This window comes from Danio rerio, chromosome 24 (genome assembly GCF_052040795.2).
Source record: "Danio rerio strain M-AB ecotype USA chromosome 24, GRCz13ab, whole genome shotgun sequence".
Lineage (NCBI taxonomy): Eukaryota > Metazoa > Chordata > Actinopteri > Cypriniformes > Danionidae > Danio > Danio rerio.
In genome coordinates this window covers 6,294,332-6,314,069 of record NC_141044.1, presented here as the reverse complement: position 1 = coordinate 6,314,069, position 19,738 = coordinate 6,294,332, and the positions used below count along the sequence as shown (strand labels likewise).

At 34.8% G+C, this 19,738-nt stretch overlaps 1 protein-coding gene across 14 annotated transcripts in view; it reads left to right on the top strand.

Annotated features, from left to right (window-relative positions):
* Positions 1-19,738, top strand: part of myo3a (myosin IIIA) — a 131,543-nt gene that overhangs the window by 99,936 nt on the left and 11,869 nt on the right. For 4 of the 14 annotated variants that reach the window (XM_087308335.1, XM_087308336.1, XM_087308338.1 and 1 more), the window contains 10 exons: positions 208-284; positions 7,264-7,335; positions 7,513-7,593; positions 9,642-9,847; positions 12,485-12,596; positions 12,672-12,834; positions 13,741-13,827; positions 13,910-14,033; positions 15,605-16,721; positions 18,713-18,857. In XM_087308335.1, the coding sequence (XP_087164461.1) occupies positions 208-284; positions 7,264-7,335; positions 7,513-7,593; positions 9,642-9,847; positions 12,485-12,596; positions 12,672-12,834; positions 13,741-13,827; positions 13,910-14,033; positions 15,605-16,721; positions 18,713-18,857 (2,184 nt within the window). 14 annotated transcript variants of the gene reach the window in all.

Sequence of the window (19,738 nt, the reverse complement as noted above, 5' to 3'; positions counted from 1 at the left end):
TTTGTTGGCTACTTGACCATTGTGAAGCTTATTTATGTCACATCACTAACCTTTTAAGACCATATATCTGAGTGCCCTTGAAATGGTTGACCTTGTGATAAAAGGCAGATTATCACAGAAGAACACGTGACTTTTCTAATGAATTATCAGTGATTTGTATGGAAAGCAGATTTTTCCACTGAACTCTTTTTCTTTTCTTTTGTACAGGAAATTTGGCGCACACTAAGGGCAAAGCTGTGGGCTCTGCTCGGATGGGCACACAACAATCACAGCGCTTTGCCAAGGTACACCATTTTACCTTCTACTTCTCTGTGTTCAACATAGCTGCTAAAGGGACATGGTAATGATAAAAAAGAAGATGAATAAAAATCAATGGAGGGAAAAATATTATATCCTCAATGCCTCGTTTTTTACTGAGTGGTACAATTCAGTACAGTACAGTATTGTTTGGTACAAGCACATGGTGGAAAGGATACTAAAATATTAATAACACTTTCGTTTAAGTAACAATTCACACAATATATACTGGATTATCTCCCATTAACTGCTTATTAGTACTTGTAATGTATGATCCTACACCGTTAATACTTGCTGTAAAATTTACAGTATTACTGTTATTACAATAATACAGTATTATTAATTTTGGTTGACAGTAATACTGTGAAATTTAGAAGTGCGTTGTAAATAAACAATTAGAATTTTGCTGTAGTTTTTTTAGTTATAGTAATACTGTCAATTTTGCAGCAATTACTTACAGTCCGCTTATAAATTTTACAGTATTACTGGCAATTTTTACTGTATTACTGGCAATTTTTTCAGTATTACTGGCAGAATTTAACTACAGCACAATTGTAATTGCTAATTTACTGCACACTTGTAAATTGTACAGTATTACTAGCAACCAAAATTGCTAGTAATTCTGTAAATTTTACAGCAATTTTTTACAGGGTATTTTACATTTCTTATCCCATTCAACACCTAAACACTAATTATTAGTTCATCGAGCTCTTAGTTAATGGTTTGTTAATAGTGTGAATTGTACATTAGTTTGACCCACTTTACAATAAGATAACTAAGTTCATAAATTAGTTAACATGAATTAATAACAAAGCCATCTGTTAAGCATTACTTAATCTTTGTTAGTCTTAACTAAACCTATATTAATGTGTTAATACACCTGTTAACATGAACCAATGGTCACAGGTGAAGAGGTCGATACAGGGTGCAAAACAACATACAGTAAACATAGAACAAAACAAAGATCTGAAAACACAGCAAGGCTAGGCAACAGAATACTAATGTTACAGAAAACAAGACTCTGCAACGAATGAGTGTAAGTGTGCTGTATTTATTGTCCAGTAATCAGTCTTCATGAGCTACAGCCGTGTGAGAGTAATAAGGGGATGAATTGGGACTGGTGTGTGAGTGAGGTGCCTGATGGGAAATGTAGTGCAGTTCAGTGGCAGAAGTGTTGCTCTGGCGATGTGGTGATGTAAGGGCTAGATCGCTGGCAATCGTGAAACCCTACAGTGGAAATAAGGCATAGTTTACTCTTTGTATTTTTTTTTTCTTTAGGGTGAGGGAAAGAAATTATTGAGAAAAAAAAGTTTTACAAGACAATTACATTAATTAAACAATCTTTCTTGGTTGAACAGAAGTTTTTCCAATTTAATTTATTGATTTAGTTAATTATTTTGGGGGGTGTGAGGATTTTAATTATTTTGTGGCAGAAAAGGAAATTTTATAGTACAGTAATTATACTATAATAATAATACAGTAATTTTATAAAGTGATGCAGTTTTTCGGGGATGGCATAGAATATTTTTGGGAGGAAATGCAAATGCTTTATGATCAAAGGCAGCATTTATCATGGGAAGAAAATAGTTTTGAAACTCTTATTTCTTATTTCTTATGGGGATTGCAATGGATTTGTGAGAGAAAACCAAAGCATTAATATGTAATTTCCCTTCCATCTCATTTATTTATTTTTAGTTTTCATTATCATGTCCTCTTAGTGGTGCTGTACTGTTCTGTCATTACTACTTTGTTTTTAATATTTCCATATATAAAATACCTCTGTTATGATTGTTTTTTTGTAAATCCATGTGTTCATATACTTATGGTTAAGGCTTTGTCTTTATTAGGGCTTCAGTGATTTTACTTTTTCATCTGCACTAATGTTTTTCAACTTTGTCTCTCCATCTCTTTTACTTTCTCTTCATTTCCACTGACATTTCCACTCTTGGTTTCTATAATGACTTCTGTCTAAAGTTGGATTGCCTTTTGTTGTTCAGTTCTGTATCATTCAGTGAGGTAATGATCCCGTAGTGTTTGTGCTGTTAAATGAGCTCATTGTCTGTGGGTCTGTCTTAGGCATCAGTGTTTATTATTATTATTATTATTATTATTATTATTGATAATATTATTATCATCCTATTATTATAAATTATTTATTTTATTTTTTAAATAATTATTTATTTATAATTTTTGTTACTCAACTGTTGTTATTATATTTAAAATAATAATTAAATTAAAAATATTGACAAAATAAGCTTATTTTTCTTATTAAACAAAAGAAACTACATTATGTATTGTGATAAAATTAATCAATTTGAATATTAATTAAAATAATAAAAGTGTAAATAATTATTATTATTTAAAATAACAAAAATTGCCCAAAAAACATTAATAATGTCTACAAAATTATAATCAATATAAAATCTATAATTTTCAATATCATTCAATAGAATTTTCAATTCTAAATAGTCAGTCCTAAAAATATTAATTTTTATCCTAAAATGTCATTAAAATTTCATTAGTTTGCACCCTTTACAGTAACGATTTTCATTATTTTTACTTATATAATACTTTTATATACTAACACTTTTATAATACTAACTCTTTATATAATACTTTTTACTTATATAATATATATATATACACACACTTATGTAAACTCAAATTATATTTTTTATTCAAAGCAATTTTAATTATTTATTTATTCATTTATTTAATTATACATTTATTTATTAATTTATTTTTTTAAATATCCATTTATTTATTTCATGTTAAGCTTATTAAAACTATACAATACGATTGCTTTAGTTAACGATTCTTGATAACTCAAAGTGAATTAATATTCACAAGCACAGCTTTGGATTTTAATGATGCATTAACAAGTGTTGAATTATTATCAATAATTGCTGTACAGGTATTGTTCATTATTAGTTCATGTTAGTAAATACATTTAAATGAACTAAGTAATGAATGAACTAACATTTAATAAAAAGTAAACATCTAAAGTAAGATTCTTTTTTATTGTGAATCTTTTTGTCATACTACCTGACGAAAGTCTTGTCGTCGATATCAGTTGTAAGTGCAACAAATAATAACATGACTTCTAATTGATCATTTGGAAAAGTGACAGAAGGTCAATTTTCCAATGAATCATCTGTTGAACTGAATCCCTATCATCACAAATACTGTAGAACACCTTTTGGAACCCGCATGGGACCAAGATTTTTACAAAAATGAGTCAAGTTTGGTGAAGAAAAAAATCCTGGTTTGGGATTATATTCAGTATGGGGGCGTGCGAGAGATCTGCAGAGTGGATGGCAACATCAACAGCCTGAGGTATCAAGACATTTGTGCTGCCCATTACATTGCAAACCACAGGAGAGGACAAACTTTTCAGCGGAGTGGCACTCCTTCTCATACTTCAAAGCAAAGAAGGGCAAGCTGCTCCACGATTTGCCAGCCCAGTCACCAGATATGAACCTTATTGAGCATGTCTCAGGCAGGATGTAGGAGGAGGCATTGAAGATGATTCCAAAGAATCTTGATGAGCTCTGGGAGTCCTGCAAGGACGCTTTCTTTGTCATTCCAGATGACTTTATTAACAAGTTATTTGAGTCATTGCAGAGATGTATGGATGCAGTCGTCCAAGCTCATGGGAGTCATACACAATATTCGTACTTTCTCCTCTGCACCATGACTTCATATTCTATACTGTTCATTATTTCTGTTAAGTGACAGGACTTTTGTCTAAGCAAAGACCTTACTGTCCCCATAAAATAATTAAAAATCAAGGCAGGATCATATTTTATTTTGGTAAAATAAGCGTAATATAGGGGCTGTTGTCTTTCATGTTAGCCACTTCTGATACCAAAGTCATTATTTGTTGTACCTAAAACTTGGATAGGCGAAAAGACTTTTGTCAGGTGGTGTAATAAAGCAATAAATGTTACATCGGTAGTTATGGAAACATAAATGTATGCCATTTCCTGAAAATTTCCTGAAAAAAACACAATGAAAGAGTATCTTCTCATGTGACCCTACCAGCTACCTAATAGCTAATGCATTCGTAGACAGACTGAATTACAGCTTGATTAGTTCATTTAATTGCTATTAGATTTGAGTGTCCCTTTAGAATAGAGAAATAGATTCATGTGTTTATGTGCGGTTAGATTTTAAAAACATCCACTTTGTGTTTCAAGTTTTATGTTTTTCAGCATTAAGCTTATTATTCCTCTGCGAATTATTAAGAGAATCTGTGAGCTGCTTAGAGCTCTTATTCAGGTTGTACTCTGAAGTGAATGAGGGTTTTAAACATATTGAAATGATGTCTTTGATGAAGACCCGCATACATTATCATTCATTTGCATATTTAAGCATGCCGTCTTTAGAAAATTTCACATGAAAGATTCCATCTATTTCAAGCCCACGTAAAATAAAAGCACCTGTGTCACTGATTCTGCTTTTGTGGTCGGTGTCCAAACACCTTGATAATATAGCCTGGTGAAACATTCATGACCACGTTTATTAAAAAAAAAAGACGTTTGTGACCCTGGACCACAAAACCACACTGTAAAATAATCCTGGTTTCCTTAAAATTTTAAGCTGAATCAAATTAACCTTATGAGTACATTGATATTGTATTATGTTAAGACTTAAAACAGCTTGCTCAACTTATAAAATTAAGTTAGTACATGATTAACTCATTTTAGTATGTCCTGACTTATTGATCATATCGTTTTTTACAGTGCAGTCAAAAGTGTAATATTTTTGGGAGGTATATGCGTCTATGAAAGCTGAATTAATTGTATGTTAAAGATTCTTAAAGAGAATTTTTTCAAAAGATGCTACATAATAGGCGTGGAGCTCTGCAAGCAAACGGCAGTAGTTGGTGTGGTTAGCATAGGAGAAGGAGGGGAGCGAACAATGTTGTCAGTCGGCTTACAAAATGAGACACAAACCATGAGGAGATGCATGATTTTATAGTTTACAAAGTTAAAATGCAAAGAAATAAACAGTAACTTAATGCCCTGCTACATTTGTTATTCACAATTTCATATTCAGATAACCACAATTTATATCATTTTAAAGATAATCGTGTTCATATAAACACTATAAATGAGGACTTTTCCCTCAATCCCTGGGTCTAAATGTAGACTCAGTGCAGCAGGTCTCTTGCCCTGTCTATTTCAACCATTAGCCCTTTTGGTAATCTAGAGGATTTAGGGAAACACAGCAGCACGGTGATGTGTCTAAATGTGAACGAACTCCTGATAAATGACATCATCCTCCATTCTCCAATTCTCGTACTGCTCTCCCGACAGAAATGCTTGCTGCACACAAACAGCTTTGCTGTATCGGCCCTGACAACATCGCAGGGAGAAACATGCAACAAACCTTGTGGATCATCGAAACAAACACCCTTTATGAACAGCTAAATACTGTGTGCCGTCGGTCCGTGGACGCGGTCTCACCCAGTCATCAGCGTGTCTCACAGCTTGGCACTGGCAGTTCTGTCTTGCCTTCGGAAAGCACGTGCAGTCATGAATAATTAAGAAGCCGGCTCTACTCATAGGATAAGAAAACTCCGCTATGAATAATATTGAGAAACCAATATTAAATATTGAGATTTTGATCCCGCCCCAAAAACCATTATACACCCAGAAGCTACAATTAGCTGACAAAAGCTCAAAATTATCCAGTTTTCCCCACAATTGAAGCTGACAGGTGCTAACATTGTCCTAACTGATGCTCAACACACACAAATCTGTTAAAATCTCAAAAAACGTTCTCCAGGGTTTCGTAAACCTTTAATGTACTATCCTGTTAATGTATTTTTTGTTAGGATAGGGCAATATTTGGTATCAAAATATTAAGAAAATCACCTTTAAATCGTCCAAAATAAGTTCTCTGTAATGCACATTACTAATCAAACATTTGGATTTGATTTATTTACAGTAGGAAATGTGCAAAATATATTAATGATCTTCATTTAATATTCTGCACTATAAAAAATACTGTTTTTTGGAAAAATGCTAAAGGTTAGCAGTACGTTTTCTTGATATACATAACTTTAGATTTTATTTTTTTTTTATGTTTATAGTGTGGCACAAATGGAAAATTATTTATTTTTCTTGATAATAAATATACAGTTGAATTCAGAATGATTAGCCCCCTTTGATTTTTATTTTCTTTTTTAAATATTTCCCAAATGATGTTTAACAGAGCAATGAATTTTGCACAATATATCTGATAATATTTTTTCTTCTGAAATAAAAAATCTTATTTGTTTTATTTAGGCTAGAACAAAAGCAGTATTTAATTTTTTTAAAGCCATTTTAAGAACAAAATAATTAACAAAAATAACAAAAAGCCCCTTTAAGCTATATTTTTTTTCCTGATAGTCTACTGAACAAACCATGGTTATACAATAACTTGCCTAATTACCCTAATCTGTATAGTTACCCTAATTAGCCTAGTTAAGCATTTAAATGTCACTTTAAGTTGTATAAAAGAGTCTTGAAGAATATCTAGTCTAATATTATTTATTGTCATCATGGCAAAGATAAAATAAATCAGTTACAGATGAGTTATTAAAACTATTATGATTATAAATGTGTGGGAGAAATCTGCTCTCCGTTAAAAAAAACAGGGATGCTAATAATTCAGGGTGGCTAATTATTCTGACTTCAACTGTAATTGATAAACAATTTCTTTTTTCTTTGCTAATGCCAAAAATATACCCATCCAACTTAATAGTTTTTTTCTTGAAGATTTTGTTGTCCAGGTTCACATTTGGTATAGTGATAATTGACCTATTGATAATTGAAAATTTACATCTTAATCAATGCTTGTTTGATGTCTTTGCAAATTAACCCTGCAGTTAATTCCAAGAATATTATGATATTTAATTTTTCATGACTTTAAATCAAACTGTCTTATCACAATCTTTATGCATTTCTTTTACAGTCTTCCTCTCGGAAATTAACTCCACCCATTGACAAATCAATGCTTGCCTTGCCTGTTGACTCTGTACAAACGGTGATTGTGTGTTTAGCCTGACCTTTGGCTTTCTTGTATACATTTTTTCCCACGAGGAAACATACATCAGTTTAATATAAACACATATTATTTTATCTTTACATAAAAAGACCCTCATTTTGCTTTTTGCGGTCCTTCACATCTGTAATGCTCACAGAATATGTTGTGTTTGCGCAGACGGAGAGCACTGGAGACACCACACATCACCCCAGGGAGACCACCAACATGAAGACTCAAACTGTAGCGTCGTACTTCAGAGTAAGACTCTTCACACCTAAAAATAAAATAAAAAAACTTTATACAAGAATGCAAATAATGTTTAAACGAACACAACATTACTTAAGGCAAGGCAATAGTTTGCATGACAATGCAAATGTTTTGTGAATGAATGTATTTTTGGGGGGTGGGGGTTGTGGGGTGTCAGTAGTTTTTTTTTTTTTTTAAGAGTGTTCGGTAACACTTTATAATAACTGAAAAAATAATCATCAACAAAGTATGAAAATACAATAACTAAGTGCATGATACATCCGCTTATATGTTATGTCAAGAAATCAGCATTTGTAGCTGTAGTTATAAGCTGATTACTAACTCTAATGAGTCGGGGACGGCAGAGGTGAGGTTCCATGTGCAGCTTTATTAAACAGAATTGTCATAGTCAATGTACAGGCGAGTGATCAGAACAGACGGCAAGACAACAGAAAACAATTATTAAGGCAAGGGTCATAAACATGGCAAGGCTAAACAAGGAGAACGCTTTGAATTCCTCACTTACAGCATACAGGACTCAGCAAAGTGTGTGTGAGTGTGTGTGTGAGTGAGATGTATTTATAGGCCTGGTTATCAGACCATCATGAGCATCCAGCTGTGTTTGTGTAATCAGGGGAATCAGGAACTGGTGTGTGTGACTTCTGTGAATTGTAGTTCTTTAAAGTTTGATATTGTAGTTCTCCAGCGATCTGGACAGGCTAGAGTGTTGGTGATCATGACACTATTATTGTTGCAATAATGCGTAACAATTGTTGAACTACCTTTTTTAGCACATTTGAGCTTTCCGCTACCATACAACAATGTTTCAAGACAATTCTAAGGTTTTTGTGAGTTACTTGGTGCAACACAATAACTTAAAGCACAATGCAAATGCAAACTCCAAACTCAAGAGACTTCTGAGGTAATACAAATAGTTTGAGAAAAAACACAGTAGTTTAACCTCAATCATTTTCAAGAGTGTGCAAATGTTTTGTCAGTAAATGCAAATTTTCTTGAGAGAAAGCAGTTGATGTTCAGGAGAATGACTCTGTTTAATTGGAGGAACACAATGAGATCACAAACGTGAAGACATCAACCTAACTTAAAACAGAGGTGCTCAGCCCTGTTTCTAGAGATCAATTTTTCTCCAGAGTTTAGCTCCAACTGTGATCAAACACAACTAAACCAGCCAAGTAGGTGTCACGTTTGGGAGATCGAAAACAGGAACAAAAACAAGTGTAGGATCCAAGTGCAGATTTTAATGACTATTGTGCAGTGACAAAAATCCAAAAATCAAAGTAACAAAGTACCAAAACAAACAAACAAGCAAGGAACTAAAACAGATTAAACTAGAACTAGGACTCGGCAACTATGACAGGAAACTAGACAGGAATCAGGAACAACATACCAACAAAGGCGAACGACGAACTGACAAACAGAGGTGGAATGGCTGAATATATAGTCCAGGTAATCAACGGGGAAACAGAGACAGCTGTAATGCAAATCAGTATATATGAAAGACCGGGTGTGCGCGAAGGAATGTGTGGATATGTAGTTCTTTCACCACTGTAGTTCGCAGGGAGTTGCAGGCGAACTACAGTGGCTTCTGGTGGACGTACACAGTCATGACAGTAGGATCTGAATGAGCAATTGGTAATTAAAAACAAGTGGGTTTAGATCTCCAGTTACAGGAATAGACACCCCTGACTTAAAATAAAAGCTTGATTTATACTTCTGTATCAAGACCTTGTGATGCTGATCTAACATGTTACCAATGCTGTTGGGAGCATTTTTTATATTTCTGCTGTTCATGTTGCTCTGCATTAGTACTACCAAAATGCTAGTAAGCAGTGGGATATTCATGTTCCACTACTGTATAGAACATGGAAATGGTACAATCATGCCTCTTTTATTTGAAAGGGTCCACATCAGGATATGCGAATAAGTAAAGGCTACGCTAAATTTAATGTGTGGACTCAGAAGTATAAATTATTCTGAAGACTTTTGAAAATGATAATAATCAACATAGTTACACTCATGTTCTCCATCTTGATTTGCAGTATTCTCTAATGGACCTGCTATCAAAGATGGTGGCAGGCCAGCCTCATTTTGTTCGATGCATAAAACCCAACAATGATCGTCAAGCTCACAAGTTTGACAGGGAAAAGGTTCTGATCCAACTACGCTACACTGGTATTCTAGAGACGGCCAAGATCCGCAGACAAGGCTACTCTCATCGCATTCTCTTCAACAACTTCATCGAAAGGTCAGACGGATGATATCTATCAAGTGTGCATAAACCCTTTTAAAGCACATAAACTATTTTAATATCATGTTGGTGCTAGATCCAACCAGACATGTTTCAGGCCCGTGTTTCTACTCTTCTGAAAACTGATTAATGGTTTAATATGATTACATAAAATGCTCAAAAACAAGAATTGCTTATGAGGATCTGTAGTCTTAGCTTTACATTATTTTTATCCAGAGTAATTTAATTCAGGATGTCAGGAATCACCAATCTCCTCCTGGAGGGTGGTGTCCCTGCAGAATTTAGCTCTAACTTGCCTCAATACACCATCCTGGGTTCAGGGTTCAGAGCTTGATTAGCTTGTTCAGGTGTGTTTGATTAGGGTTGGAGCTAAACCAACACAGGCTCATTCTGAAAAAGTTGTCCCGCAGATGTTTCTAGAGACCGCAAATTATGTAGCCAGAGGTACAAATGCATTTCATTTTTTTAAGTAAACGCTACGGGACGGTATGATGCCATTCCTTTTGGCACTTACCGTCTGACCGCTTACCTCCGTGAGGGGGCTTTCCCACTGCAACCAGTTTGTCCAGTTGGCCCATCATATAATTCAGCGGACTTGAGACGCAGAGAGGAGTTGACCAACCAGTTTAGGGGAGGAGGGTGTTTCGATTGATTGACCGGTTGCCCAGTCAACCATTCAGTCATTCAGTCGGTCAACAGCGGCCTCTGGTAGGTTTACACGAGAAAAGAGCGGGCACAAACGGCACTCGCAAAACACATTTGAGATGCGAAAAAGTGCATACAGCGGCCTCTCGCAGATTCGCCAAAAAAAAACTGCAAAAATACATACCTCCCGGGATGTACTTTGCAGTCTCCATAAACGTCCACGGTATTATGTTTTCAGAATGAGCCTGGGTTAAGCTAAACTCTGCAGGACACTGGCCCTCCAGGATTACATTTGACATTGATTTTTGACATTTGACCCCTGGTCTATGCAATCACAAACTGGCTGTGGTTTTGACTAAGCCAAACATGAAGTTGATAACATTTCCACCTTTTCCCACATGGGACTACTGTGTTCAAAATAATGGGTTTCAATTTTGGGAAGGTTAAATCAAATATGGACAAACCCAATGAATTTACACTCTCCTTTAACGAAATGTTTAGGTTTGTCTATATTTGACACAATGTTACAACAACCTAGCATTTTTTATAGTGTTCAGTTCAAAGGAACTGAAGCAAATCACTTGCTGCCTGGCAAATACAAAATATACATCAAAATATTGATTAAAGTCAAAACTTTGAATTCAGTGTCATTGAATATTTTGACAAGGTTATTGGTTCTTGACTTTGAGTTTTCAAGACCAATACTGTTTTTGGAGGATTGTTATTTATCTGTCTCAAAAATAATGTTACATTGGTATTATTGGTATTATAATGTGTTATACAGTAAGTATCACAAGCATATCAGTAGCCAAAGCTCTTTTGAGTTCACAGTGTTTTGTTCCTGCATAGTTTCTCTTTGGATTTCCTACAGTACAGTATTATTCAATATATGTCAGTAATATTACTTTGGAAAGACTCATTTCATATCTCAGGGGTTATCCATGCTCTGCTTTTCTCATTTAAGATCTGCCTTGTGCAAAATCAATGATCTACACTGCCTGATTGAGACAAGCTTTTAAGTGGGTCACACACTGGATGAGGAGCACTGCACCAAATCGCAATGTGCCATGCCAATGACTTTGAAATATGAGCAAAGTATTTTTCTAAAGATGTGCAGGACAGTGCTCAATGGTCAAGGGATGTCCCCTTGTGTCTTGTCATCTAGTTTTACTGTTAAACAACTAAATGAAGTTGGCTCTAAAGTAAACTAAACTAAACTAAATGCATGGGTCTGTTTAATCGACAGCATTCTGATTATAAACACTATCACTATACACCGGGGGTTTCAAACTTTTCACACTTTAGTTTAAACCCTGCTTCGATACACTTACTTGAAGGTTTCAAACAAGCTTGAAGGACTCTATTAGGTTCATTAGGTGTGTTTAATTAGGATTGGAATTATACTTTGCAGAGCTGTGGCTCTCCAGAAACTGAGTTTGGCACCCCTGCTATTCATCTTATACTGCGATTAGGAAATGCATTTGTTTTTGCAATTGTCTTAGAACTTTTAATTCAGTGTCATATGGGAGAAAAGACCAAAAATGGATAAAAACGGTCAAACTACTTGCTCTAGAAACAAGTGTGTTCATGACAATCCATAAAAAGCGTAATAATTTAATAATAAAATATCAGTTTGCAACATCATACAGCACAATGAGCTGTTTTTAACATCTAAAAATGAATGGAAGTGAGAGAGACTTGAAGTCTAGAGCCAAATAGATTCCATTGGCACCTGCTCGTCGTGAAGAATAAGGTCAATACACTATCAATGCCTTTAAAGAAACCTCATGAAATTAAAGATGCCTCCAACCACCATTTTCCAGCTGGTATAAAAACGTTCTTTACGTATGGTCAATTGCATAAAATGGACCACCAATTGCGTTATCCACACTAGCATATTACCAGTGGAAGAAGGATTGCATGCTGGGTGTATAATTGCTGACTTGTTATGTTCATTGTTGCCTTTTACCAACCATCTGGCTTTTTCAGGTACTCCATATTAGCATTTAGAGCTAATGAAGAGCCAGCAATCAGTCCTGAGACGTGTGCGGTTATTTTAGAGAAGGCCAAACTGGAGAACTGGATTTTGGGCAAGACAAAGGTTTGTAAATCAATGACATTAATAACTCTAGCTGATGCTCAACAAAGCTTGTAACTATGACGGTTATGTGTTCAGGTCTTTCTGAAGTATTATCATGTGGAGCAGCTGAATCTGATGGTCAGGCAGACCACTGACCGGATTGTTCTAGTTCAGGCATATGTACGGGGCTGGATGGCATTCAAGCGATACTGTTTGCTGAAGGAAAAGAGAGAACAAAGCGCTGTGGTGTTACAATCAGGTAATGTTATGTTTGTCTGATATTCCCTTAACTGCCACAGATAACGGAAGGCTTAGGTTTACTCTTCCATACTGCAATTAAATCCTAATCTAATAGTGACAAACTATGTATCATTGGAAAGATCTACGTTTTCTAAATACATATTTTACTGTTGTACTGTTTTTGATTCTAGTTTCCATTTCTGATTAACTTTTTTTATATAGATGTTATAGAGCAAAAGTAATTTATTAATTTGTAACAAGGATATGTTGTAAAGTATTACTTTGCTACAGCAATCCAGATGTAATTTGTTTTTAGAGGCTAAATTTAAATCAAAACCCACCAAACTGCCTATACTACTTTAGAATTCGATGTCTACATTTCAAATATTGTAAAAATTTTACAAAAAAAAATTGCTTCATATATTTCAAAACATACACAGAATTAGGAGGACGCCCTCAAATGGCAACCAATGGAAACTGAATGACAACTAGTGGTAATGTCTGGTACTGCGGCTAAACAAGATGAAATCAAAAGGTCATTTGATTTGAGACTTCAAATCTGAAATATAATTTCTTCCAATATTTAGCTTAGATTTTTGTCAAATTTGGGCTAAAACAGGTTTTATAAAATCCATATTTTGTCTAATGTAATAAAATATACATTTATTGTTTTATTATTTTCATATAAACTTAAACCCACATAACTTTTGTTTTATTTGACTTTTTGAACTTTTAGCTGCAATCTGACTAGTGTCTTTAGACTGTTAGTTAGAGAAGTTAGACAGCTTAAATCCATGCACCAAAGCATTGAAGATTGGAAATCATTGAAGTTAAACATGTAATTTTCATGTCTGTGTTTAAAAAAGAGAGAACCACAGTTAAGGGGATAATACTTTGATTCTTAAAAATTTAATTTCCCTTATAGCATACAGAGGACACAAGGCTCGGAAAAGTATAGCTGATGACAGAAGTAAAGCAAAGTCTGAAATAGTTTTCACCCAACTTCAAGCTTGTAAGTCAAACAACTATAACAGTGTTGTAATAAATGATTTTTCATGGTAAATAATGTACTTAAACCCTTTCTCTTTACACAGGGTGCAGAGGATATTTGGCAAGGCAGAATTACAAGGAGCTACTAGATGAGAAGAACAAAGCTGCTGCAAAGATCCAGGCCCATTACAGGGGACAAAAAGAGAGGAAGAGTTTCCAGAGGAAAAAGTGAGAATCATTCTTATTCAAGCTGATTTAGTTTTCTTGCTTGTAGGTTATCTTATAAATACTATTGTTTTAATTTAATCTTATTCTCTTTCAAAAAGCTATTTGGGTTGCTGTGTATTTGATATTTCAGGCAGTGTCCTGAAAATGGCCACTCTTGAGTCTTTAGCTATTTAAAGGGATAGTTTATCCAAAAATGAATCTATCAGTAGTTCTGAACTTTTCTTTCTTCCGTTAAACACCAAACAAGATAATCAAAAGAAACAGATCTATTCAATTTTATTTCCAATTTTAAGTCCTTGTATTGGAATGTTTATACAGTGTCTGGTGAATATATAGGGGAAAGAGTGTTTCTTGCAGGTGGTGCAAAATAAAAATGAAACAAAAGAATACCATGGAAGTCAATGTCTGCGTTTTTCAAACATAATTTAATATATCTTGTTTTGTCTTAAACAGAACAAAGAAACCCAGTTTGGAACAAGTGAAGGGTAAATAAATGATACAGAACTTTCCTTTTGGGTGAACTATCTCTAACAACAAATAAATGGTGACCAATCAAAAGCCTTTTTTATTTTCAAAATGACAACTATTACATCTTAGTACCTTAATACACCCTATGAAAGCTGTGGAATGATTTAAGATGACGCCAGTATGCTCACAAATTTAACTGTTTAAGGGTCATGAAGGTCAATGTTTTGAACCCTAGTTGAGCCAAGAAGTACTTGTGCTTGTACTTGGTTCTCTTAGTGTTGTTGTGATCTTTCTTTAAGCTCAATTTTAGCTGCTTTTTTTACCAAAATTAGAAGATTTATAGGGTATTTGGATTGGAGACATGAAATTGTCTTAAGTTGTGATGGTGATGCATATTCCATTGTGCCTTGAAATGATAGTTCATCCAAAAAGAATATTCTGTCATCATATACTAACTCTTTACTTGTTTCAAATTTATGAGATTCTACCTTTTGTTGAACACAAAATAAGATATTATGAAGAAAGCTGAAAACCTGTAACTTTGTAATTCTATGGCACGTGTTTCTACTATGGAAGTCAATATTTACAGGTTTTCAGCTCCAAAACATTGTCTATTGTGTTCAACAGAAGAAAGAAACTCATACAGGAACCACCTGAGTAAAATTGGCCTGAATTATTCCTGTAACATTGCAGTAGGCTTAGCATTTGTCCAGAGTGTTTTCCTACCAATGGTCTATAATACACAAGGTTTTTTAATTCCAGCAAACCTGTTTTTGACTAGATCAGGAGTGCACAAACTTAGTAATGGAGGGCCGGTGTCCTGCAAATCTTAGTTCCAACCCCATTTAGACACTCCTGAACCAGCAAATCAAGTTCTTTCTAAGTATCTGAGAAACCTCCTGGCAGATGTGTGGAAGGAAGTTAGAGCTAAACTATGCAGGACACTGACCCTCCAGAACCTCCAGGAGTTTGGGCACCCCTGGACTAGATGTTTGGAAATTACCAAACTTAGACAGCTAATCGATAAAATTGACTATTTAGATACTCATACAATCACTAATTCAGCAATTCTGTGGTGGTAAAAATGAATGTATTCTACACAGGGAAGCCATGCAGAAGGAAAACACAGAGAAGACAGAAGGAGTGACGGAGGTCTCTTTAGAAGCAGACGATCCCGTTTCAGAGGAACCACCACAGGAAGGAGGTGAAGTGGAAATGGATGATGCTGATGAAAAGGCAGCTGTGGTCCTCCAGAGCAACTACCGAGGATACAGAGAAAGGAAGAAATTCAAGGAGCGTCAGGAACGGAATAAGACTTTGACCGGAGATGAGCTGGATGCTTCCTCATCCACCCCTGAAGAAATGACTTCTGGAGAAGTTCCAGAAGCTACACAGGAGGACACGCAGGAGAATGTCGAGGAAGAGGGGAAGGAGGCTGAGGAAGGTGGAGGAGATGAAGACCCTGAGCAGGAAGCCAAGGCAGCCACTGTTCTCCAGAGCAACTTCAGAGGTCATAAGGAACGTAAAAGACTCCAAGAGGAAGGAAAGATACCAGTTAGAGGAAAGAAGGAGATTAAGAGTCCTACAGATGAGGAGGAGCTTCCTATTCCAGATCCACCACCTCCTGAGGAACTGATGGAGTTTTCAGAGGAAATGGAATTTACTGAAGAAAATCCACCAGGAGAAGAAGACGAGGCCAAAGCTGCTGTGGTCCTTCAGAGCAACTTCCGTGGCCACAAAGAAAGGAAAAGACTCCAAGAGGAAGGGAAAATCCCAAAGAAAAAGACTAAAGAGGAAATGGATGATCCAGGAGCTTCAGAACCAGACATTGCCATTGAGGAGCTTCCACCGCCTCCTTTAGAACTTGAACATGATCAAGAGCTAGACTCTAGTCCATCAGGGGGAGATGAGGAACACGCTGCAACTGTTTTACAAAGCAATTTCAGAGGACACCGGGAGAGAAAGAGACTGAGAGCTGAGAAAGAAGAGGCAACAGGAGGAGGGCAAAGCACTGGAGATGTGGAGGAGCAGGAGAACAATGACGTTCTAGACATTACAGATGTTCAGCTGGAACGGAGGGAAGAAGAGGAGGAAGGACAATACGATGAGGAGCAGGCAGCCATTAAAATCCAGAGCAATTTTAGAGGCTATAAAGACCGAAAGAACCTGAAAGCTACATCTCAAAAACAAGATGAGGAAGTGGAGTCACTCTTCAAACAGGTGTTGATTCTTTGGAATTGCTTAAAACAGCCTGTTAGCAATATGCTACCGTTAATATGGCAGCTACTTACTGGAAATATTTAAAAGCATGTTAGAAAAGTTTTAACAGCAGGCCAAAGCATGATAACAGTCATCTCAATGATAATTTTAACAAAGTAAAACATGTTAGCAGTGTGTTTAATCGTGCTAAACTGTGCTAGCAACCTATTTGTAGGTGTTAGCTTAGTTCATCCTTTAAAACTTTAATTATTTGAAGCTTTCAGGCACTTCACCCAGAGATAATTCACCAAGAGCTGAACATTCTGTCATCATTTACACATTTTTTACTCATTCCAAACCAAATTTTTCTTTTGTTAGACACAGAGTAAGATATTTTGAAGAAGCTTAAAACCTGTAATCATTGACGTCCATAATATTTCCTTTTTCCTACTTTGGAAGTCAATGATTACAGGTTTTTAACTTTCTTCAATATTTTTTAGTATTCAAATCAATAAAGAAACTCATAAAGGTTTGGAACCACTTGAGGATGAGTGAATAGAGACAAAGATTTAAATATTTACAAATAATCATTTGTAAAAACTATCCCTTTAAGGGAACATCAAACTTTATCTTCAAACTTTGCAATTTAGTTGAAGACATATCTGTCAAACCTCCCGCTTTTACTGGGATTCTCCCGTATTTTACTATTCTACCCCGCTCTCATCCCGTTTAAGTATTTTCTCTTGTATTATTAATCTTTCTATGAAAAGTGAAAGTACCATCAACACTTGGCTGATCTCAAATCTGAAATAATTGCAAGAGCTGTTGAAGAGAATTGTGCTTTTGCTTTATTTTGCCTTGCACATTGAAATTAATATAAAAAATGATTGTTGCCCTTCTTATGCAGTTTTTAAATCAGTCAATGCATGTACAGGTATCGGTGCTGACTGACGGACGCGCTTCATAGTGTTTTCAGATCAGCTTCTGTACACACCATTTAAAGAGGAGTGAAAGTTGACACTTTAAGACTATTATTTAAGTTAATAATATTTAAACATGTCCGTCCTGCATTTTTTATTTTTTAACACAACTATTCGTCTCTTAAATGAGCATGAGCAATTAGGCCACTAAAGTAATCAAATGCTTTCAATAGCTTGTAGATCTGTGCATTCTTACAGTGACACCTCTGTTATCAAACAAAACAAAAGAGAGATTCATTTGCTGCTCTTCACTAAATAACTACAGTAACTGTAGTCAATATTAAAAAACAGCCAATAAAAAATGAACAAGATTTTATAACTTGATATCTGTATAGGCCATTGATTTTAACCAGAGGTGCTCAACCTAGTTCCTGGAGATCTACCTTCCTGTAAAGTTCAGCTCCAACCCTGATCAAACATCTTATAGTCAGTTAAATGTCTGTTGAAGGAGCAGTATCAACAGATATTAAGCAGACAGTCTACTAATACTCAAATGGCCTATCAAAAAAAGTGTTACTAAATAAATGCACAATTTACAGGAAAACTGAATACATTATGAATATAAAATAATGCTAAATGTTTAAATATAACCGAGGACATTTGATTCTGTTACTAATTGTTGTTTAATTATAGTTAAACGTTTTAAATCAAAACAGAGTTGACTATTTCTACCATTTTGTTCTTTAGCTTAAGGTACTGTCAAGGTACCAGATACTACATGGCAATTCTAAAGCTAAATTATATATATATATATATATATATATATATATATATATATATATATATATATATATATATATATATATATATATATATATATATATATATATATATATATATATATATATACACACACAAATAATTAATCTACCATTAGTGTATCCTAAACTCTTTTTACAAATCATAATAACATGCTTCAATGCCTTGCAGAGTTTCCCACCAAAGGAAGTGACATCATTTGGAGCAAGTCACATGCTTTTTCTCACAGTGCTTTCATTTGATGACTGCTGTACTTCTTTGTAACCTGTCTAGGTATCCAAGGCCTCTGAAGACTACCTTTCCCTTCAGAAGAAGTTAAATGAAATCATCCTCGCCCATCAGCTTAACCCCAGCAAAAATGGCATGTTTGTGAAAGGACAACCCATGAATGGCTACATGGGCTACTACCAGCCACCAGGTAAACAGCCATATCTCAGTCATTTTAACCATACTCTATTCAAAGTCCTCTTGAAATCAAAATGTTTTTACAAGTTAACATAAGTATGTTAGTCCTAGGGTTCATTCTCACCGAACATGTCCTCCTAAAACAGGTTCTTTTTTCTCAACAAAAAAAAATACTTTTTTTGCAGAGATTTAAGGTTTAATTACTGCATTTTAGTGACATTTTAAGCACTAATTTGTGATGGATTAGCGTGCCGGATGGAAATCATTAACACATTTTTGATGCAACAAAAAAACTTCCTATGTTTTTGTCAAACTGCTTATCATACTATTTTTTTGTTTCCAAAAAATTTACATTTATTTACAAATGTTTATTTAAACTGTAAGTCATTACTAGAATTTTAGAAATATGAAAAAATACTTATTTTTAAATATTTATTTATTATTATTCATCATAAAAAAAATAAATGAAAAATAAAAATCGGAAATCTGTTAAAACTTGTTTTAAAATGAAAACTGTAGCCTATAGACAAATAACAAACTGGCCAGCTCATTTCCTTAGTCAGAATTTGTCAATTAAAATATTTTTAATTATTTTATTGGTAATTATGTTTGTTATTCTTCTTAAAGCCTTCATCTATTGGTTACTTCCACAATTTATAATGGGATACTGTCAAAAATGGGACAAATGACCAAAGAGTTTTTGAAGGGAAAGAAGTGGAATCCTATGCAATGGCCAAGTCAATCACCTGATCTGAATCCGATTGAGCCTGCTTTTAATTTGCTGAAGACAAAACTGAAGGGAAAATGCCAGAAAAACAAGCAGGAACTAAAGACAGTTGCTGTAGAGGCCTGGCAGAGCACCACCAGGAATAAAACCCAGTGTCTAGTAATATC